The following is a 22,752-nucleotide window of genomic DNA, read 5'->3' as shown; positions in this document are numbered from 1 at the left end:
ACAGTTTAACACATTAATATTGTTATATTACTCTCTAGCACAGTAATATTAACACAATAATATTAACTATATTACAGTTTAACACATTAATCTTGTTATATTACTCTCTAGCACAGTAATATTAATACAACAAAAATCACTATTACTGTGTAATAGAGTAATATTAATATATTGACCGTTCAACGAAGGCAAACATAATAAAAAATTAAAAGAATTAATATTGATGCGGTTGACATTAATATTAAAATAATATTACCTTCAAACACAGTAATATTATTGTGTTTACAGTAATATTACAATAATAAACAGTAATATTATTACGTTAAACGGACAACAAATCAAATAAAAGAAAAAGGGCAAAAAAAAAAAAAATTGATGTGGTTGACAGTAATATTATCGTGTTTACAGTAATTTTACCGTCAGCGACAGTAATGTTATTACATTGACTCGTCAACAAATCAAACAAAATAAGAAGCAAAAAAATTAATAATATTGATGTGGTTGACAGTAATATTATTGTGTTTATAGTAATTGTATTGTTAAAGACAATACAATTACTGTAAGTTGACAGTACAATTACTGTCAACGTTCAGCGCCGAACGTAAAAAACGGATAAAAATTTTAGGAGAAAAAATATTCAACAACAATCAACGCCGGAGACCGCCGCTTAACTCCGGAAGGTAAAAAACATGAAATAAAATTTAAGAAAGTCAACGCCGGATATCGGCGGCAAAAAATAAATCGAAAAAAAAAAGTTTGAAAAAAGAAAAAAGTCAAAATTGATGAAATTAAAATTAAATTGGGGTTACAATTAGGAATTGAGTTTACAGGATTGGAGGTAAATTTATCATATACATTAATTTTACCTTTATTTAAAATACATATTAAATGGATGAGCTTATTGACAAAAGAGATATAACCCGTAAATCTAAAATAATGAAGATAGTTGATGAGAGACTTATGTGCAAAAACCGTTATACAATAAACTAAAAAACTATGTAAAACTAGACTAAGCTCATAATATGAACAAACTATTGTTAACCAATGAAAGTGGTTCGATTTTCCTTTATTAAAGGAGCATCCATTCCTAATGCTCTCCCATAAAATTAATGTGATTTCACATTTCAATACCAAAAGCAAACTCTTAATTATTTGTGAGCCTATAAATAGTAGAGCATATTTTTCTTGAAAAATCATCATCTATTAATAAATAACACAAAAATATAAGAATAATAATATATTAATATATAAATATGTTTAAAATGATGAAGATGGCATTTGTGCTTAGTTTGATTTTACTATCTTACTTCACGTGTGGAGATTGCAAGCGCGACAAGCCTGCGGATTGCACGAAAGTTCCGATCGAGAAATTGGAACCTTGCAAGAAGTATGTGTTGGGCACGAACAGATGGGACAAACCCGGGAAGGAATGCTGCAACGCCGTCAGATCTTTTACTCGTCTTAATATTGATCAGGCGGTTGTCTGCGAATGCTACAGAAAGTCGCCACACAGATTGTCTTATAAACCCGATCCAGTTAGAGCAACCAAACTTCCTTTCTCGTGTGCCAACGCCACCAAATTCAGAGAGTACCTCTATTGTCTTGTGTAAGTTATTTTCTTTTATTTTAATATATTTTAAGGAATTTTTTTAATTTATGTATATATTTGAATTACTACACGATACGACATCTGATGCGCGTGTTTTTTTTTTTTGGTTTATTGCAGTGCTAAGTAGATCGTTTTGACCGGTGGAGGATGGTCAACGATGGACAAATAACTGAATAAGATGCGAGTCGATTGCTTATACATAGGACAATATTATGCAACAATAATGTTTTCTCGATGTTTATCTTTAAGGGTAATGATATACGCAGGCCAAATTAAACATTCAGGCACTTTTTTACCATGATTTTTTACCTTTTTACCATAACTATTTACCTTTTGTACTATTCCTACCCAATAAAAAAAAAAATGTGCTCGTGCAAAAACATGCGAGCATTTCAACAGTGCTCATCTGATTTCACACGAGCACTGTTGAAATGCTCGCATGTTTTTGCACGAGCATCTTATAAATCAAAAAAAAAAAAAAAAAAAAATCTGCTCGTGTAAAAACACACGAGCAATTAAAAAAAAACAAATAATAAAAATGCCTGCTTGTGTGGATTTACACGAGCACAGTGGATGCGCTCGTGTAAATTCACACGAGCAGGCCAACGTGTGATTTTTTTCGTTTTTTTTTTCCGGATTCGTAATCTACATAACAAGAGGATCGTAAAAACATAAAAATTACCTCCGATGTGTTGACGATTTGCACGGGCTTTGCGAAAGAAAATCGAAAGGTTGAGAGAGTTTTGAGTTTTTTTACTTTTTGTTTTTTGAAGAATGGTAAAAAATGTGCCTGAATGTTTAATTTTGGCCTGCACAAATCAGTTCAGTATCTTTAATGGAATAACTAAAGTATTACGTTGCATTATTCGTGTGTTTTTATTTTTAAAATTTGGCGCTCTTTTGATTCAAACACGAAAACGAAGACCAAACAATTCGAATGTGGAAGAGAAACAACGAATTATTCGACAGTGAGATAATCGATACAAAAAATTACATAGATTACTACAAATGTTGTTGGATACAGTTTATCCTAGTACAACATGGTATACTTATGTTAGAACCTTCTTTTTTTTTTTAAAGAACTATTACAGATGAATTTAGTGAACTCGAGCGAATGCTCAAAACCTATTCGCTCTTCAACAAAACGGAGCACAGTTTTCTGATATACGTAACTATTTACAAAGAAATAGCAATAGACAAAAGGCTCATGATCAAATCAATCCACTGGTCTTTTTTCGTCGTAGCGTTTTGGGGTGATTATCTGCTGCGAAAGGCGATACGATAGATTCGATGGACCCCACTTTTGAATTAAGCATATTGATCCCTTTTAATTAATTTTTCAAGTGAAGCTCAAGTGCAGCTGACATTGAAGCCGATGCCTCTTCAAGTTTCCGTCTCTTTTGCACCGAGTTAAAGGCTTCGATTGTATCTCCTTCCTCCCATTCGTCGAATTCCTCGATTCCGATTCCACACTCTAGTCCAGCATTTACCTGTAAAAAAATTTAATAATAATAAATAAATAAATAATTCCCAGAGATTAGTCCGCAATTTAATGCTACTACATCATGAAATTAGTAACACCCCTCCCTGCGATTAATTTCGTAGGGGCTGACTAAAACGGAAATTTACAATTTTATCCTTAAAACAATAACTTAATTTTGTTAAATAAAAGACTTTATAGACAGACAATTCACATATAAGAACAAAATCTAACAAATTTAATACAACATGTAATCTAAAGAACCAAACATATTATTAACTAATTAATTAGTTAATCAGTAGAAAATTAATCCAATCCAATTTAATCCGGTCTAATTCAATATAGTTAAGCACACGAGGCCTAAGTGTTAAAAAAACAAGGAATATGGTCCGTCAATTTTTCGGTTAGTGGAAAAGGGCTCGAGTTTATTGCATCTGTCGAATTGCGAAAAAGTCCATGTGTTATGAATATTTAGCAAAATCACTCCTATGACGCATTTTTTGTATCACAGAACCACCCAAACGATGAGTTTTTCACAGATAGTTTGCTGAAAAGTTGCATCCTAGGGAGGGTTTTGCCTAATATTTATAACACGGGGACTTTTTAGCAATTAGACTAAACACAAGGGTGTAGAATGCAATATACACCAAAATGGTTTAGTAGAAGAAGGCATAAGAGGGACGAAAACTCGAAATTTTAATTACCTCTTTGACCAGCTCTTTGACCCGTCTTAAGGAACCGAGTACACCAACATGAACTTCTTTGCCTTTTCTTAGAACGCGAATTCCGCAGTCTTTGACTATTTTGCCCTCCGTTACCATGCATCCAGCCACACGCCCACTGCCACTACTAAATACAGCCCTTACTTGTGCCGAACCAATTGGTATTTGTTCCTACACAAACAAACAGAAATTTTTAATCATCACTTCCTCGTAAGGCCTCGTAATTTAAATCAAATGCTTTTTACGAATATGGTTTTTACCTCAACTGAATCGAGGAGTCCCTCCATAGCAATCCGCACATCATCAATAAGCTCGTAGATAATTTTATAGAGGCGTATTTCGACGCCTTTTTGGTCTGCATAGGTTTTGACCGGACCAGGTGTTCTTACATTAAATCCGAATATAATAGCTTTAGTTGCGACCGCCAGGTCAACATCACTGGCGCTGACATCACCGGTTGCTTGCAGTAAGAATTTGAGAGTGATGTTATCTTGTGGAAGTACTTGCAGAGCTTGCCTCACTGCCTCCACGGATCCCTGCCGATTAATCCAAATATTCGAATTAATTTAATAATTGGAAAAATATTTCAGTCGATGCAGTTTGAGGAAAAAGAAAAAAGAAAACGACAAACGTACCTGAACATCGACCTTGAGTATAATATTAAGCTGGTGCAAATCTAATCCAGCACTTTTTCCAGCCGAAGCAGCAGAGGCGAAGGACGAAAGAGTAACTTTACCATCCCCTGCTTTTTCTGCAATACGTTCGTCTCTCATACTGTCTGCCCTTAACTCGGCCTGTTCTCGAGCTATATCGAGCGAACTCACTACATCGAACTCATCTCCAGCTAAAGGAACATTATTTAATCCAATCACCTGCCAAACCATGCACCATGCATCACAATTATAAAGAAATTCAAAAAACAAATTATATATATATATATATATATATATATATATATATATATATATATATATATATATATGTGTGTGTGTGTGTGTGTGTGTGTGTGTGTGTGACGAGCTCAAAAACAGAGTACGTTTCGTCATTGCAACTTGCATTTAGGAACTAGAAGAAAATGCCGAGTTGAAAAATGAGTGAATTCCGATTGAAGTAAAATCGGAAATATCGTAAATTAATAAACAATGTCATCAAATGAAGTAACAACATACCTGTACTGGAGTAGAGGGTCCCGCTTTATCAACCCGTTGGCCTTTATCATCAGATAAAGCCCGCACCTGACATCACAAATGAAGAGTGCTGACATCAGCAAAAAAAAGAAATTGAAAAAAAGGGAATATTCCAAGATGCTCAATTTCATATCCCAACCTTTCCAAAAGCTTCACCGCAAACTATGACATCACCTCGTTTGAGTGTTCCCTTTTGAACAATGAATGTAGCTACAGGTCCCCTGGATTTGTCGAGACCCGCTTCGATAACTGTTCCTTTAGCGTTCCTATTTGGATTAGCTTTCAGTTCTTGCATCTTGAATAGGAAAAAACGTAACCCAAAATTAGATTTAACGAGGACAAATCAAAACCAATATAAAACATCTCAATACATCAAATAAATAACTAAATTTTTTGCCCTTAATAGAATCTCGGAACTCGTAATTATTAAAGAAAATGCCAACGTAATGCATGGTATAATGGCAGAGGAACGTGTCAAATTTATATATATATATATATATATATATATATATATATATATATATATATATATATATGTGTGTGTGTGTGTGTGTGTGTGTGTGTGTGTGTGTCTGTGTCTGTGTCTGTGTGTCTGTGTGTTACCTCAGCAACAAGCATGACAGTTTCCAGCAATTCATCAACATTCTCCCCTTTAAGAGCACTTATCTGTTACATATTATCCAGTAAAAACTTTAGAATCCGATAAAGCAAATTTTTATTTATTTTTTTTTTATTTTTCTGGGAAGCGAGCATAGAATTTCCGTTTTTTTTTTTGTCACCTTGACCATGGGGACATCACCACCCCAATCTTCAGGCATCAAACCAACTGATGAAAGATCTTGCAAGACTCGATCTGGATTAGCTCCGTCCTTATCTATCTGCAATCATGGATTAATAGAAAAAAATAATTCAAAATCCCACAAAACGAACATTAAATACGAAAACCGAGCAATAATAGACCACTATCAAGAATACCTTATTTATAGCTACAATAATCGGCACCCCAGCTGCTTTGGCATGAGCGATTGCCTCAGTTGTTTGAGGTCGAATCCCATCATCAGCTGCAACCACAATAATTGCAATGTCGGTCACTCTCGCTCCACGCGCTCTCATTGCTCCAAAAGCCTACGGCAAAAAAAAAAAAAAAAAAAAAAAAATCAAATAGCAATAATCGACGAAAACTCGAAAGTAACAGCATAAGCTAGAAACAAAAGAATTACCTCGTGTCCCGGAGTATCAAGAAACACACAAGTTTGTGTCTTTCCATCAATAGGTACTTGAACCTTATAAGCCCCTATTCCTTGTGTAATACCACCAGCTTCAGATGCCGCCACCTAAATAAAACACAATAGTTACAATCCACATATCATATTGATTAGAAACACTCGATGAGATGTCACGTATATATATTATATACGTATGTACCTTAGTCTTCCGTATGTGATCCAAAAGTGTCGTCTGCAAAACAGACAAAATCCAGTCAGTGGGACATTATAAAAAATAGAGTAGTCTATTAAGAAAAAACGGGAAGAAAAATAAGCACCTTTCCATGGTCAACGTGGCCCATTATAGTTAACACGGGAGGTCGATCTTGTAATTTATCCAAGTCGTCTTCATCGAAAATTTCCTTCTTTTTCGCCATATCTTCCAATCTTATAGGATCAGCATCAATCACTTCCACCTCGTACTCTCTACAAATCATCTTCACCATATCTTTGCTCAGCTTTTGTACACCATCAGGTTTAATTCCCTTCGAGTAGAAATACCCGAGAATTTCACCTTCACTAATGGCCAAATTGAACGCCAGCTCATCGGTTAACATACCATCTTCTTCAACCTCCATGATCTCCATTTTGACTGGGGCGGAATCTCTTGCTGCCTGGAGCCTAGCAGCCTTCCGGCTAGCTTTGGACCATTTCCTCCCCTTTCTGGCACCGCTGCCGCCAGGAATAGATCCATCGAGCTCTGATATATCCTCGTCATTGTCGGCAGCCTTACGCCTTCGAAACCCTCCGGCGGGGCCGCCTCTTTTCCTAAATTCATCCTTGAATTTGCCAAGCGCCGGGCCCCGCCCGGGTTTTGGTGGGGCCAAAACAGCTTGTACGACAGCTGGATCGACAGCTGGCTTCTTGGAAGCAAACTTATCTATTAAAATCGTCTTACCACGTTCTTTAGTCTTTGGGGTAGCAACCGAATCGGTTTCTTCAGTGACAGGTGGCTTCGAAGATGCGTTTACATCCTTTAGAATGACGGGTTTTTTTACTGGCGGCAAAGGAGGTGGCGCCACAGAAGGTCTTGCTTGTAACATAGGCTGGACTTTTAGAGGCGGTCTAAGCGGAGAAACGGGCTGAGCTTTGCTAGTATCTTGTTTAAAAGGCTCCTTCACTATGGTTTTCTCTACAGCAGCTACTGGATTACCCTTTCGCCACACGCTCTTTGTGTTCTTGGCCTTGCCCACGGAAGCAACCGGTTGACCGTTCTTTTGGTCAACTGTTACGCTAGCCGTAGGTTTATTACTTACAGGCATGTTCACCTTCTTAGTCTCTAGCTTTTCTGCCTTTTCCAAAACTGCCCCTAAAGACTCGATTACACTACCTCTCTCTCCCGATGCACCATTCGTCTTCTTACTATCCAAAGGGGGGCTTAGAATGGGGTTATTGACCTTTGGTCCTGCTTTCAAGACTGGCTTAGGAGCTGCCTTTAGAAACGTGTCGGTGTCGTTTTCTTTACTAGAATCGAGCGAAACTGAAGTGCCTTGATCGGTAATTACATCGGTTGTTAAAGAATATCTACAAACACCAACATAACTCAACCTTTTGCTGCTCCAAGACCTTCTAAAACTAGCTCCGTTTCTGTGGAAGGCGATGCTCCTAACTAAGCAAACCGACCCATCGAAATTACTGAACGAAATCATGTTCACGCTTCCCAAATTCGCTAACGAAGCTAAAGAAGCCATTGCTCAACACTTATACACCCTCCAACATTCCCAAAAAAACACAAATTAGGAAATTTGTCTATTCCCCCACAACGGTACAACAACAGCCTTATCCGTATAATTCACAACAAAATTAATTTCAATTTCCTACAAAATTAATAAAAAAAAAACAAAAAAAAAATCAAATTCCATACACCATCTCCCCTTTAATTAGAAATTCACCAACACACACACCCTCATGTACATAAATTGAAGCAATCAACACAGTTAAAAACAGTCCCGGAAAACTTGGCAGAAAAACCCAGATAAGAAAACACTAAATTACATAAAAAAAAAATCACCAACACTACACAACCTCGGGTACAGAAATTGCTGCAGCAATCAACGCAGTAGAAAGCAGTTACAGAAAAATCCAGATAAGAAAAACACTAAATTACATAAAAGCTGAGCAAAAATATGATCAGTAAATAAATATACCTGCAAAAAATGGCGAGATTACTTCCTTCAACTGCCGGTAGTTTCTCTCACAATAAGAAGTGAGAAGAGAAAAAAGCGGAGAGAGAGAGAGAGAGAGAAGAGCTGACAGTAGAGAGAGAGAGAGAGAGAGAGAGAGAGAGAGAGGTGTAAGGAGAGAAAAACAGGAGAAAATGTGGTGTGGGTTGGGTTGTGGTGTTTGTGTGGCTATTTCTCTACCTTTTGCATGATAAGGTAAGGCTTTCTCTCGCACTCCAGATTTTTCCTTCGCTTCTGTAATTATTTTCCCTCACAAGTACTATATATATATATGTTTCAAATATCCAAAAACCTCAAATATTAATTAATCTATGTTTATTTCTGCAAATTGGATTAATTTCTATATTTATGAATTTAATTTTTTTTTTTTAATTTGGAATTATCAGCTATTTAATTTAGTAACTAATTAATATAATCAAAACAATAAAATATACATGTTTGATTGGTGTTTAATAAATAAAATAATTGCAAATGTCGTCGTGCAATTGGCCCCGCTCGAGACTTGTTCATTAATAAATCGCGAAAACTGTTTAATTTCGTATGTAATAAAGGGATCGAGTCAAAAATAGTTTAAAATGTAATTTTCTTTTTTGGGTTTATATTCATAAAATTTAAGTTTGTATTTGTAGATAATTTGTACTTCTATCAAAGACTTTTGAATGTAAGAGATAATTTATATTCATATCCAGATGCCTTCAAATTCCAATTTATAGATTGTTTATACTCGTACTAAGAATTTGTAGCTTCTTCATAAAATATTCTTCTATTTTTATGAATTTCTAGATAATTTGCACTCATATCAACGAGTTCATTTGAACTCGAATTAATAGATAGTTTATAACTGTGTCAAGGAGTTTTTCATTAAACTCGAATGTATTAATAGTACACTCGTATCGAGGAGTCTTCGTTTGAACTCATACTCATAGCAAAGAGTACGATCTGTCAACCTTTTAGACTAATGTCAAGGACTTATTCATTTGATTTGATTTATAAAATTTATTAGACTCACTTCAATAAGTTCTTCATTTTGATTGTTCGTAGATCGTTTAGACTCCTAGAAAGGAGTTATTTATTTATTGGGAAACTTGGCTAAAAGTCCTTAAAAATAATATAGTTAACTATCTGTCCGAATGTTTTAATTTACTAAGAGTTCATTGAGGTAACTTAGTCGTACAACCTAGACTGAAAATAGACAACTTAGTTGAAGAGTTTAGACTTAAAATAAACAGTTTAGATTGAAAATGAACAACGTAATTGAATAATTTGAATTGAAAATAAACATCTTAGATGAAAATAACTTTTTTTCCTTATGAATTCTTTACTTGAGGTATTAAAAAAAAAAAACAAGCTTGTCTTTATTCTTAGTTCCTTGTTCTTATTTGAGGTAACATGACTCTTCGAATGGTGGTTATTCAACTCAATTTCCAATTATATTTAACATGTTCTCGAGTGACCAATTTTTATAAAGTTTTAGGTTGAATTACTTTAAGAATATATTGAGGTTAAATTAATTTTATATATTATTCTAATTCCGTTCTATATAAATTTAGAAAAATAAAAAATCGGAATGAAAAATACGGTTTTAAATTTGGATATTATCGGATTGAAATTGGCAGAATTCGGGAATTTCATTCCAATTTCCAACCTTAAACCTGGTCCACGTCACTTGTCTCTCGCTGCCAAAAAAATTAAAGAGGCTCTTTGACATGACCCCTCAAACACTTAATTAATAGGGAAAAGTCTAAATTATAATTCACTCTTTGAGATAAAACCATATTCCTTTCGAGGATAGATGAGTGAGAAGTCAAGGTGGGAGACAAATCGAAAACAGGTTGGGACCATGAAGAGGTCACGAAGGTTGCCGTGGAGGGTGACGGTGGGCGGGTGGCGCGCTCCAGAGCATACTAGTTGTTGCAGACGAAGGCGGCGGAGTTGCGGCCGCAGACGTCGAACACGACGACAACTATGTTTTTTCGCTAAATTTTGATTAAACTGGACTTAACCGACTATGTTGTTTGCATAATCGATTAATAATTAAACTATGCTTTTTATAGATTTATTATTTTAGATCTAATATATGCTTTAATATTTTAATCAACTATACAATAACTCGACTATACAAATAACATAGTCGATTCGCATCCAGTTTAATCCAAAATTTGCAATAAAAACATAAGGTAAATTAGGAAATGACGCCAAAAAATAAGGAGAGGGTTTTATCAAATTATTTTTTTAAGGGTAAAGGTAAAATCGCTACACCAAATAGAAAAAACAAAGGTAAAGTCGGTGTTCTTCCCGAACGCGACTCCAACTCACTAGCAAACAAAAAAATCACGCGCGGTGCACGTGCATCGATATTTTATTTTATTTTAATTTTAATTTAAAGTACAATTAGCAAATAGAATCCCACACTCCCCTCGACAACACCACAACTGTGTGTGGGAGTCTGGGAGAGAGAGAGAAGAGAGAGAGAGAGAGAGAGAGAGAGAGAGAGAGAGAGCGCTCCCGATTTTGCAGAGTACCGAGGGCTGACAATTTGTAGAGAGAGAAACACACAGACACACAGTGGAGAAAGATACACACACACACACTCTTATATACATACATATATACGTATAGAGAGAGAGAAAGCGATGAAGGACGAAGCTATTAGCTCGTCGAGGGACCCGTTATTGCCCCCCAGATCTTCTTCTCCTCCTCCGAGCCTCACTCCCGCTGCCAGGTGAATTTACCTTACTGCCCCTTCGACAACCCTTTTCCTTCCAATTTTCAGTTGCCGTATATTGTGTAATTTGAGCGCGCACCACCCTATTCAACCAATTTGATTGCCCTATTATCGTATTAACTATGGTGTAATTTGAGCGTGTATTAGGTGAATGCTCATTTTTTAGAATTCAATTTTGTGTTTTGGCCGTCAACTTGCTGCGTATGTATAATTTTTTTTGCGGAATTAGGTCGTACAGTGATTTGGGGCTTTTCGGTGATTTATGAATTGCTATCTTTTCGGTGTGTAATTGGGGGTTTTTTCTTTTGGTTACCAAAGATTTTAGCTTTTTTGTTAAAAAATTCTCTTTGAGCAGTTAATATTTGTTGTCGGTTTCGTGGGATCTATAGATACGAGGTAGTGTTGACTGGAAAGCGAGTTGAACCACTTCCTGCATCTTCTTTATAGTTTCCTAGAATTTATATTCTGTTTTTTTTTCTATTTGGAAATACATTGATATGTATGGGGGAGTTATATATTTTACCTTATCTGAACTTCGAATAGTAAATTACATCTCTCTGGAGAAGAGTTCATGTTTTTGTTCAGTATCCAGATCTTTTGTCTGAGAAGCTATTTTTCTTGAATGTTGTGTGTTTAGACTAGCTTCTTAATCATATTTCCTGAACTTTAAAGAGTTTATCAAAAGAAATTTGTAAACGTCGAACGGGTGAACACGATAAACTTCCCTTGGAGAGGACAATCAAAAGCGTCTTCTGTAATTTTCTTATATATCGATTATAATTAGATGAAAAGTGCATGATAGCCGCTACATGGTTCTGAAGATGATAGTCTTTGTGTTGGAATCAAGTATTTATACAGCTTTGTTCCTTTGAACAGTTCTGCCGGGGCATCATCTGCGGCTGTTCCCACAAATGCTGGCAGCACAGATTGGTATGGTCAAGGGCAGAATTCGAAAGGAGGCTCACTTTCTCGCATTGGTTCACAGCCTATGTATGCTTCATTGAGTACTAGTGCTGGTGGTTCTGCTCTTGGATCATCACAACCTTCATGCAGGCCTTGGGAAAGGGGTGATTTATTGAGGCGTCTCTCAACTTTCAGACCCACAAGTTGGTTTGGGAAGCCTAAGGTTTGAACTTGCCTTGCCGTTTTATCATTGGCTCAACTCATGGGAAGACTATATTGAATATTTGCACTTTGTCAGCTTTATTTCATTGCATCACTTCGGAACTATGTGAATCTGATTATAATGTGAGAGCATCCTTAATAGTAACTAGAGAATGATGGAGAAAGCTAATGCGAAAATTTGTAATCTCGATGGAGGAGAACTTGTGTTAGAAAAGAGAAATTTGAAGTATGGGATAAATTACTTGTTATAAATATCAGAATCTTTCAAAGAGCCAGGGTGATGACCAGGATGTGGTCGATTGATCCTGTCCTGTGCAAAAAAGTTCAGATGATGGTTGATGTGGATTATCACTTATTAGGCTTGCTGAAAAATTCATTTTTCTCATGTAGAAGGGTAAACGAAAATAGTGAGAATGCCTATCAGAATGATTTAAGAAGATACTGATTTGTGATGAACTAAATGCTTGCTGGATTATACGTAATGCCTTAACGTGAAATACATTTTATCGTCTTTTACTATTCGGAGTTTATGCTCCATACATAGCATTCCATTGGACCATCATGGATAAATAGAGATGCAAGTTTTTAGACTTATCTTTATATTGGTGCAATTTTCTTTTCAGGCTGCAGGTTCACTTGCCTGCGCCAGAAAAGGCTGGGTGAATGTGGATGTCGATAAAGTTGAATGTGAATCATGTGGTGCAAATTTGAAGTTTGTTTCATCAGCTACCTGGACTCCTTCTGAAGGTGAATCATTCTGGTAGCTGATGATTAGGTTAACTGAAGGTTTCTTTCAGTTTGCTCCAATTTATTTGTGTGAATATTGTTTAAGTTCAAATGAAACAGATAAGAAAAAAACTGTTTATATTTTTACTTGACAATTCATGGGTGTTTGTTGACTATTGGTTTCTATTACAACTACTTGCAATCCTATTTCATGGACATATGATTACACGCCAACTATAGTTACTCGGACAAATTCGATATCTATATATCTTTGCAAGACCATGTATGCAGTCCTTTTCCCAGTATCGCTTTGTATGAATTTTATGACTCTATTGATTACGATCTATTGCTTTGTGAAATTTATGACTATTATGATTTCAAATATTCTATGCTTTTGGAGATTGGTAGTATATGTTGCAAAATAGCCACTTAGATAGTTTCACAAATCTCTTTCAGAGGAAACATTTTTACCCATGGTTCAAAATCTGAGTTAATGAGACGTGCGTATGGGTGACTAATTCGTGAAGTCACAGCTAATTGCTAAAATTTTATCATATTGAAGAGTCCAATCCCAATTTGCTTACATTCAGATACTGAAATTTATGTTTGTATCGATAATTTACCGTCAGATTTGTTGAATAAGTTTTTGTCAAGCTTCTACTGATTTCAAATGAAATGTTGTGTGGAGAAAAGATAAGGTATCATGCGTAGAAAATTCTCATCATTATCTTTACCTTGTTGCTATATTTACCAGAAACAGTAAACCTGCTGCTGTTGTTACTTTCTGTTCAGTATTTGTTGCTTATTACTACCAGAGATAGAGCTTCATTAGGTTTCTCTTGATTAGCTCCATTCCTAATTACTAGTTTTCTGTTTGGCAGCTGACGGTGCTGGAGAAGACTTTGCCAACAAACTCGACGAAGGGCATAAAATCACCTGCCCATGGATAGGAAACTGGTGTGCCGAAAGTCTTGTACAGTTCCCACCAACTCCACCATCAGCACTAATTGGAGGTTATAAGGACAGGTGTGATGGGCTGCTCCAGTTTCCGTCCCTCCCTGTTGTGGCTACAGTTGCAATCGAACTAATGAGGGTCTCAAGGGGCCCAGAAATTGAGCGGTTGCTGGCCCAGCCTCAGTCCGGACGCAGTGAATCTGGTATCAAGCTAGAAATTTGTTTAGGAACTGAAAACTCCAGAGAAGACATCTTCTCTATATACTCTCGAGTAATACTTTGTGTCTTAATTTCAAAAATTTCCATGCTTTTTTGATATATTTAGCCCTTTACTAAAAAAGCTCCATCTGATTTGCAGGCTCAGAAGCTAATAAGCCTTTGTGGATGGGAACCGAGGTGGCTTCCAAATATTCAAGATTGTGAAGAGCATTCTGCTCAATCAGCTAGGAATGGATATTCGATTGGTCCTTCAAAATATCGCGGTCCTCCCCGCGACCCTAGCCGTGGCAAGAAAGCATTGTCCTCTTCCACAAAAAAGCATGGCGGTGGTATAAATGAAGTCATAGGCACCAACTCAAAAACTATATCTAGGTCCCCATTGTTGGATTGCAGCTTATGTGGTGCAACTGTGAGAATCTGGGACTTCTTGACCATCTCACGTCCTGCTAGTTTTGTTCCTAACAGCACCGATGTTCCGGAAACTAGCAAGAAGATGGCACTGACACGTGGAATAAGCGCAGCGAGTGGAATCAACGGGTGGGTTGCTGCAGATGGTATGGATAAGGAGCAGGGCGAGGGCCACGACGAAGCTGCAACCGGTGAAGGAAAATCACTGTCGAATATCGGCGTGGATTTGAATCTTACTATATCAGCTGGGCTGTCTTCTTCGCGTTTGCCCGCCAATGCAATGGCTGAACAGTACCAAGATATGCATAGAGGTAGAGATTTAGTGATTGGGCAGCCTTCGAGCAGTGAGGTTGGTGACCGTGCAGCATCGTATGAATCACGTGGTCCTAGTTCCCGTAAGAGGAACTTAGACGAAGGTGGAAGCACAGGTGACAGGCCACAGTTACTTGTCCAACAAGCAGACAGTGTCGAGGGAACTGTGATCGATCGTGACGGTGACGAAGTTGATGATGGTGGACAACAGTATTCTGCCGGTCCTTCAAAACGGGCTCGTGATTCTGGTTTCTCTGAGCCTCGCAGGTCATCGCCTTACGGAAAGGAGTCTTCTGGTGTGGGTCCCAGTCGGGCGTTTGGTTTCGACATCGGAATCGATCCTTATAAGGATGACTTTGAACAGGGACCCGAGCAAGTAATTGGTTATCCGTCAGCTAGAGATTCGACACGGGTTTCCTCTGTTATTGCAATGGACACTGTACACAGTGGAGATGATGATTCAATGGAGAGCGTCGAAAATAATCCTGGAGATTTTGATGACATACATCAGCCTTCAACATCGACAATAAAGAACATAGATCCTAGCGAGACGTCAGAATTGAACTACAGTAATCAAGCCCAGCAGAGTGCCTGTCCAGCTGTTGTCAGAAGTGCTGGTGAAATGGGTGTTAGTAGCACAAATGAAGAGGAGGTAGTAAACACGGATACTGCCACTGTACATAGGATGGATGGTCCCAGCCTGGGAGTTAGTGGAGGAAGTGTTGGAATGGGTGCTAGCCATGAAGCTGAAATTCACGGAACTGGTGCTGCGTCTATATATAGAGCTGACAGTGTTGTGGGTGATATAGAACCGATCGCTGAAATAACTGAAAACCAAGGTCAGACTAGTGAATTTGCTGCGGATCCCTGGTTGATGGGTGATTTTGTACCTGAAGAAATGGATCGAGAGGACCCTCAAGGTGATAGTCAAGATAATATGTCTCGATCTGTAGCGAGGGCGGATAGTGGCTCGAAAATTGTGGGTTCGACTAAGGCGGAATCTGTTGAGAGTGGTGAAAAGACAAGTAACATGCGGGCCACCTCCTTTGAGACCAATCCACATCCTTCACTTTCTTGCAATGCAATCTTATGTTCTGGCTTTGAAGTATCTAAAGAAGAAGTAACTCAGTCTGCAAAAGATCTGAATACCGATGACCTTGGATATGTGGAATCAGGCTACAAAGTTGCAACTGGAGGTAAAGTTATGCTGGTTTTGATGAATGCGTTATGCTGCTGCTGTATGGAATTATCATCTAATATATTTATACGACATTATGTATTCGTAAATTGTAAACTATTTTAAGTTTTTGGCACGTCAAAGATAAAAACTGTTAGTGAAACCGTGAGTTCTATCTTATGGATTCATTGTGATGTAATTTGCTGTGCAGTTAAGAGCTTCTACACCTGGAATCTATTCTTTCCCTTGTGTTCCTTCTAATTATCGAGTGATTTTTCTTCGTAACATTTTTAGGGCCTCCAAATGGTGGAAGCAACTACGATGAACCGGTCGAATTTGATCCAATTAAGCACCATAATCACTTCTGTCCTTGGGTGAATGGAAATGTTGCTGCAGCAGGCTGTAGTAGCAGTAGCAGCTCTGGTTCGACTGCTGGTGCTCTTGCGCTTTGTGGTTGGCAGTTGACTTTAGATGCTTTGGATGCTTTTCAATCGCAAGGGCAGATTCCAGTCCAAACAGTTGAATCTGAATCAGCAGCTTCCATGTATAAGGTTCGTGTCCGTACTCGTATTTCTCTCGAGTGCCTTTTCATTTGCAATAATTTTTGTTTTCTTTTGCTGCAATACAACTGGAACGAGTCATTCAGGAAACATGTGTATTAATCATCTTGTTTTGCATGATTCTGAACGACTGCTTTTTCTCTTTACAAACGAGGCCATCTGAAAAATTAGTTTATATTGTTTCAAACCGTTCGTTTTCTGCATTTCTTCCGTTATTACAGTAGTGTTACTAAAGACGATAATAACAATAGAATAATAATGATAATATTGTTACTTGCATTCTATGTTCATCGTTGCCAATTTCTGTCATATTTTAAAAGATTCCAGGCAAACTATGCAAGAAAATGCCGTTTTAACGATTCGTGTTGAAAAATGTGAACCATGTCTGGGATTTTGTATTCTGTCAGTAATTTTTTCGAATTAATGTGGACCTGGGGAATTGTTTGTTTGTAGGATGATCATCAACCGTCTCACGGTAAAAAGCTCTTGGCACGCCACTCTTTCAACAAAAGTCGCGGCAAGAAATGAACTGGTATTTGTTCTTGATATCTATTTACTTAATAAATCTCGAATTTAAATAATCGTGTCCCGTCTTCTATTTTTCATATATTTACTAACGATGATGTTTGAATATGATTGCATGCAGCTGTTATTCCCTCATAGTACGCCATCAAAGATCAACCTAAGCAGCACCAAAAGTAAAACCAAAACGGCGTTTGAGTTATTTGTTTGCCTTTGAAATTATACCTTGTTTGGATTATTAGATTTGAAATTTGATTTTTCCGTGTTACTTGTGAAGCTTACGAGAGAATCTCTCTGTTATTATGTCCCGAAGTGGTTTTTCTTTTTCTTTCCGTTGTTTCGACGTTAGTTGCAATAACGCCTTGCGAGCGTAAGTCTTGTTTAACATAATATAGTATTTGTGACTGTAATTTTAATATTTTGGTTGTTTTTATTAAACAATATTATATATTGGCTTGAGATGATTTGACTCTATTTATCTATTTGATACTTTGGCTTTAGATGAGATTCATTATGAATTTATTACCACTAATTAGAGATAAGAATTTGAATTTCTTGATTAGTTTTTGTTATTTTGATTTTAGAATTCTCCCTTTTAATTATTATTATTATTTTTAATTTCTACTCCTTTTTATTTTTGTTAAATTAAAAAAAAATATTTTTTTCTCTTAAAAATAAAAAAATATAATCAGCTTTATGTAATCAAATTTAAATAAATATAATCAGAAGATTATATAAATTTAAATGGTAAAAATAAATTATATTTTTGTTTAATTTTGTAATTAGAAGATTTGAGTCGGTAAAATAATATACAAGTAAAAAAGAAAAGGAGAAAAAGTGTATAATATAGTATATATAGGTGGTATAGGGGCAGTATATTAATAATGGAGGGATGTAAATGAAGATATTCTATTAGTACAAGGATGTAAGTGCAATTAGTTGATAATAATAGAATAATAAATATACCAAAGAGGGGAAAACTTTTCCTAGATTTTTCGTTAAACCCTTGCTTGCCCCTTCGTTCTCTCGCCGGCGCGCGACGACCTGAAGTAATCGTAGACGATGGATCCTCAGCCGGAGCCCGTTAGCTACATCTGTGGAGGTACCCTTTTATCTTTCTTCTTCTTCTTCTTCTTCATATTAATTGTTTGTTTTTTTCGCCTATTCGTTTTGAATGTAAAATCGGATTGTTGGTGAAATTTTGCAGATTGCGGTCAGGAAAACACGCTGAAGCAAGGAGATGTGATTCAGTGCCGTGAGTGTGGTTATCGTATTCTCTACAAGAAACGTACCCGCAGAAGTAATACTCTCTCTCTCTCTCTCTCTCTCTCTCTCTCTCTCTCTCTCTCTCTGTGTGTGTGTGTGTGTGTGTGTGTGTGTGTGTGTGTGTGTGTGTTAATTTTTTTTTTTTTAATCTTCTGGTTAAGTAAAATGTCACTAAATTTGCTGTTTTAATCAAGTTTTGTGAAGTGAATAAGAAAATTGAATAAAAAAAATAAGTATATTAACCATGGTGAAATCATCTGACTATGGTAGTATAGTTTTCGAAGATTTTGGCTGTCCGGATTACGCGGTGGATCCAATATTTGATTTATAAGTAGTTCTTGGCCCAATTTCAATATTGTTTAAACTTACACGGCGAAGAAAATAAATATCCTCGTTCAACCATTTCAGTAAGTTGCGAAACGACACTCCTTATCTATTCTCCTAATCTATTCGTATTGCCTAGGAAAAAAAGAAAAAAAAAAAAGGAATACTTACGAATGTTTTCACATTCCCTCGCGATTCGGTCTACACAGATTTCTTGTGTTTATCTTTTTTGCCTTGAGTTGTATTTTGCAGCTCGTGGGGAAAATAAAATTGTAATGGATGTCGAAATATATAGTTATCGTTTTCTTTTTTCGTGGGGAGGTGCAAACGAGGTTATGTAAGTATGTTTTGGTAGTTTAATCTTGTGGTTGTACACGAGGTTTTTTCGTCTTGCGTTTCGTTACTTGTGGGTTTTATGTCGAGTGGAAGAATGGAAACTATTAGTTGATATAGGTAGTTTTGTCGAATGGCTTTAAATATATACGTGCAATACATATTTATTTATATTACGCCGTATGTTTATCCTCTGTTATTGCGTGATTCTTTGGTAATCCTAATTAATCAAAACTTGAATCCATTCTTCAATCCGCTTCGTGACTCGATTTCTTCGCACAATGGTTAGTTGTTCTATATAATTGTTAAGAAAATGGAAACACAGGGTTAAGCAACCCTCCTATTAATCTGGAGCCTTAATTCGCTATTATCTTGATAATCGTATTATTAATTTTTTTTTATGCATTTAAAATTAATTGTGACATCTGTTTATCATTATTTATTGATGCAGTTGTCCAATATGAAGCACGTTAAAGCTGATGTTTCGGAGGTACATATAGGCGGGGCATTTAAGCAGCATATCTGCCCGTTTATTACATAATTTCGTTTCGTGCTGCGAGCTGTTGACTCTGGTGTTTTATGTGTGTTTAAGGTACCGGGATTTATAATATAAGATCGGATTAATTTGGATTATATCGGATTGTATTAATTCTCTAATGACTTACTTATAGTAGGATGTTTGGTTTATTGTATTAGCTCTAGTACTAAAATTGTTTAAATCTGGTTTTAAATGTGATTTCTCACCAACTTTCCATAATTTAACTATATGGGTAAATAGCACTTAACCCCCTATGGTTTGAACTTTGTGGACATGACCCCTTGTAGTTTAAATATAAGCACATGACCCCCCTTAGTTTGAACTTTGTGCACATGTGTCCCTTGTAATTTTAATATAAGCACATAACCCCCTATGATAACTTGGTAAATAATCATGCTCATTCGGAAGATGAAATTTTTGAATGTTCAAGGGAGTTATTTGCTTGTATTAAAATAAAGGGGGTAATGTGCTATATTGAAAGTACTAGGGGGTAATGTGCACAAAGTTCCAACTACAGTGGGGTAAGTGCTATTTACCCTGACAATAACCATATCCTAATTGGTATCATTTTAGGGATACAATTGTCCTCCAACACTTGCGAGTCGATGGCTTTGCGTTCGCGCAACTATGAAAATATTGTTTTATTCGGATAAAAAACTTTTTCAATTACGTTCATTAGGTCGTGAACTATAAAACTCCCTTGTAATGATAGCGCCTCGCACGTTGCAACTCTTCACTTGTGAGTACTTACTCGATCCATCCATTTAAAAATAAGCGTCACATTTGCTATATTTGTTCGTCACTTTACAATTTCAAGTCAAAACAATTTTATAACTTTCTAAATTAATGTGTATCAACCATAAGGCTGCATTTGGATGGAACGATTTGAGGGAAGGGTTTCAAATTCATAATAAAAAATTCATTGTGGTTGTTTGAATCGATCGAGTCATTTGACAAAGTACTTCAAATCCATAACTTCTCGTTTTTATTGTTGAATCCTCACCATTTAGTTTCATTCGAAATCCATTCATTTTAATTACCCCAATCCAAACGCAGCGCGAACAACACTTACTCTGAAACGGAGGCGTGTATAAATACATAGGTATATAAAGATCATGATAAGCTACTTCTATCAAAACTAGCACAAGATCGAAAACTTGCATTAAAAACATTTTACATTTATTAGTGGTTCAAATTGTACATGGCATTACACATAGCCATGTATATTCAAGAAACCATTACATATTATACATCAACTATGGAAAGTGGCAATCTCAATCCCTTTGTCGGTATAAGCAACCGGCGCGTCGTATTTGCTGAAAAGCCTATACGAAGAGATTAGCGAGAGCGCCGCATAGCAAAGTGTCACAACAAACGTGATCACTACAGAAGCCGTCGCCTTACGGCAAAAACCACCGAACGAGCCACAAGTCCGGGACCACGTTATCGAGGCGTCGCCTTTGTAAGCCAAGTACACCACCTCCGTTGATATAGCCGCCGCCGCTAGTATTACGTACGTCAGAAGCTGCATTTATTATTATTATTTTTTTCCGATGGAATTAATTGTTAATTTCGAATTTGATTTATTGAAAGATGAATTGTGAGTTGAATGAACGTGTAATTAATGTTGAGAAATAGATCAAATTCTTCGAAATTAGGTGGGTGATTAATTGACAGGACATATATTAATTAACCTAAAGTGAGTGATTTGATAATTGATAGCATAGGCAATTACGTGTTTGAACTTGATTTGTTTTTTCATAAATTTAGAGGTATGATAATTAAATTTATTAATTTTTGAAGTTCAATTCTTTTGGATCTCAACTTGATGTTTGACGAGCCAACTAATTATGATGCAACAAATTACTAATGAACCCTTAAGAATGCAATAAATTGCAAACTTGGAAAAAAAAGTTAATTCAAGTTGAGATAGAAATTAAATCGAATTTAAGCCATAATTTAATTAATTCAAATTCTTGGTTTTCTTAATTTTGAATTTGTGAAAATATCCGTTTACAGTTAAATCTATATAAATTAGTGCAGTCGAAACTAACAAAATACTGTTAATTTAACGAAATATTAAATTATCGAACTAATAATTATAAGATTTTTACCGAATCGGGAACAGAAAAAACTATTATTTTAAGCGGTGTTATTATTTTACCGAGGTTTTACTGCACTATTTTGAATTTTTCATGTTATTAATATTAACAAAACGTACTTAATATATTATCAAGCTAAAAATTTAGTACATTTTTACCGAGTCATGACCGAAATAAATAATTATTTTAGGGAGATTATTAATTTATCGAGGTTCTACTGTACTGTTTTGAATTTTGAATTTTTCATGTTATTAATATTAACAAAAAAATAAAATAATAAAAAGGAACCTGGTCAAGGAGGAAGAAAGCCCAAGCGCGGGAGATGGTGGACGGCCGTGGCACCGCCGCGAAGACAGCCGACAAAAGGGAGTAGCCGGCGCAAACGCCGCTTGCATGCACTAAATATCTGTCAATATTATATAATAATAAAACAGTCAAAAATATGAACAAGATTTAGTTATATTTATATTTGTGTATATATATATATATATATATACATACCTGAAGGCTCCGATGTCGGAATACGACAAGGAGCCGTACTCGTTGGTCTGGGAATCCTTGAGCATGATAACGAGCGCCGCCACACAGAGGGCCATCGGAAAGAGGCGGAGCAGAGTCTCCGCCGTGCGCATGGTGGCGCTTCCGTATTCATCCTCCTCCGTGTTTGCGCCGCCCATCTCCACCGCCGCCGGAATTACACTATCCTTCCCCATCTTGTGTTTGGTTAAAGAAAAATGATCCAATAGCAGTCACTACTTATTAATGGCGAATTAGGTAAGGTTGGGTAATGGTGAAATTAAATGTTGCATTTAAGTTCGCCACACTTTTCCATGCAGGAGGGCACTCTGTGCAAGAATCTCTCTCTCTCTCTCTCTTCTTTCTCTCTCTAGAAATTAAATGTGAGCCCATGCAAATTGGCAAATTGGTGAAATGTGGAGTCACATAGGGTGACTAACAAAATTTTATTAATTTTGAGAAATATTAATTTATCGAACTAATTTACCACGTCAGGACC

The 22,752-nt window shown here is 36.4% G+C and overlaps 4 protein-coding genes and 1 long non-coding RNA gene across 5 annotated transcripts; 3 read left to right on the top strand and 2 right to left on the bottom strand.

The window, feature by feature from the left end:
• Positions 1-1,227: 1,227 nt before the first annotated feature.
• Positions 1,228-1,844, top strand: LOC105970369 (uncharacterized). The gene is made up of 2 exons (XR_016033262.1): positions 1,228-1,606; positions 1,727-1,844. It is a non-coding gene; the product is annotated as an uncharacterized LOC105970369 (long non-coding RNA).
• Positions 1,845-2,671: 827 nt separating this feature from the next.
• Positions 2,672-8,853, bottom strand: FUG1 (Translation initiation factor 2, small GTP-binding protein). The gene is made up of 13 exons (XM_088822365.1): positions 8,411-8,853; positions 6,542-8,080; positions 6,424-6,456; positions 6,219-6,332; positions 5,974-6,123; positions 5,778-5,876; positions 5,602-5,664; positions 5,138-5,293; positions 4,981-5,046; positions 4,447-4,683; positions 4,072-4,347; positions 3,794-3,982; positions 2,672-3,099 (listed from the first exon to the last, which is right to left on the bottom strand). The coding sequence occupies exons 2-13, from the start codon at positions 7,952-7,954 to the stop codon at positions 2,941-2,943; spliced, it is 2,955 nt and encodes a 984-aa protein (XP_088678491.1). The 5' UTR covers positions 7,955-8,080; positions 8,411-8,853; the 3' UTR covers positions 2,672-2,940.
• Positions 8,854-10,735: 1,882 nt separating this feature from the next.
• Positions 10,736-17,674, top strand: LOC105970379 (IAP-like protein 1). The gene is made up of 8 exons (XM_012995187.2): positions 10,736-11,168; positions 12,048-12,297; positions 12,920-13,043; positions 13,904-14,247; positions 14,335-16,111; positions 16,387-16,643; positions 17,106-17,184; positions 17,299-17,674. Exons 1-7 carry the CDS (start codon positions 11,080-11,082, stop codon positions 17,178-17,180), a joined length of 2,916 nt encoding a protein of 971 aa, XP_012850641.2. The 5' UTR covers positions 10,736-11,079; the 3' UTR covers positions 17,181-17,184; positions 17,299-17,674.
• A 439-nt stretch (positions 17,675-18,113) lies between these two features.
• Positions 18,114-19,854, top strand: LOC105970315 (DNA-directed RNA polymerases II, IV and V subunit 12). Its single transcript, XM_012995124.2, has 3 exons — positions 18,114-18,276; positions 18,382-18,474; positions 19,549-19,854. The coding sequence occupies exons 1-3, from the start codon at positions 18,237-18,239 to the stop codon at positions 19,569-19,571; spliced, it is 156 nt and encodes a 51-aa protein (XP_012850578.1). The 5' UTR covers positions 18,114-18,236; the 3' UTR covers positions 19,572-19,854.
• Positions 19,855-20,792: 938 nt separating this feature from the next.
• Positions 20,793-22,648, bottom strand: LOC105970274 (CASP-like protein 2A1). Its single transcript, XM_012995085.2, has 3 exons — positions 22,239-22,648; positions 22,026-22,143; positions 20,793-21,160 (listed from the first exon to the last, which is right to left on the bottom strand). The coding sequence occupies exons 1-3, from the start codon at positions 22,448-22,450 to the stop codon at positions 20,888-20,890; spliced, it is 603 nt and encodes a 200-aa protein (XP_012850539.2). The 5' UTR covers positions 22,451-22,648; the 3' UTR covers positions 20,793-20,887.
• Between the last annotated feature and the right edge of the window lie 104 nt (positions 22,649-22,752).

The sequence above is a fragment of the Erythranthe guttata genome, chromosome 8 (genome assembly GCF_056151865.1).
Source record: "Erythranthe guttata isolate IM_541 chromosome 8, IM_541, whole genome shotgun sequence".
Lineage (NCBI taxonomy): Eukaryota > Viridiplantae > Streptophyta > Magnoliopsida > Lamiales > Phrymaceae > Erythranthe > Erythranthe guttata.
Note: the sequence above shows the minus strand (reverse complement) of the source record. Positions and strands in the feature narration are given on the sequence as shown.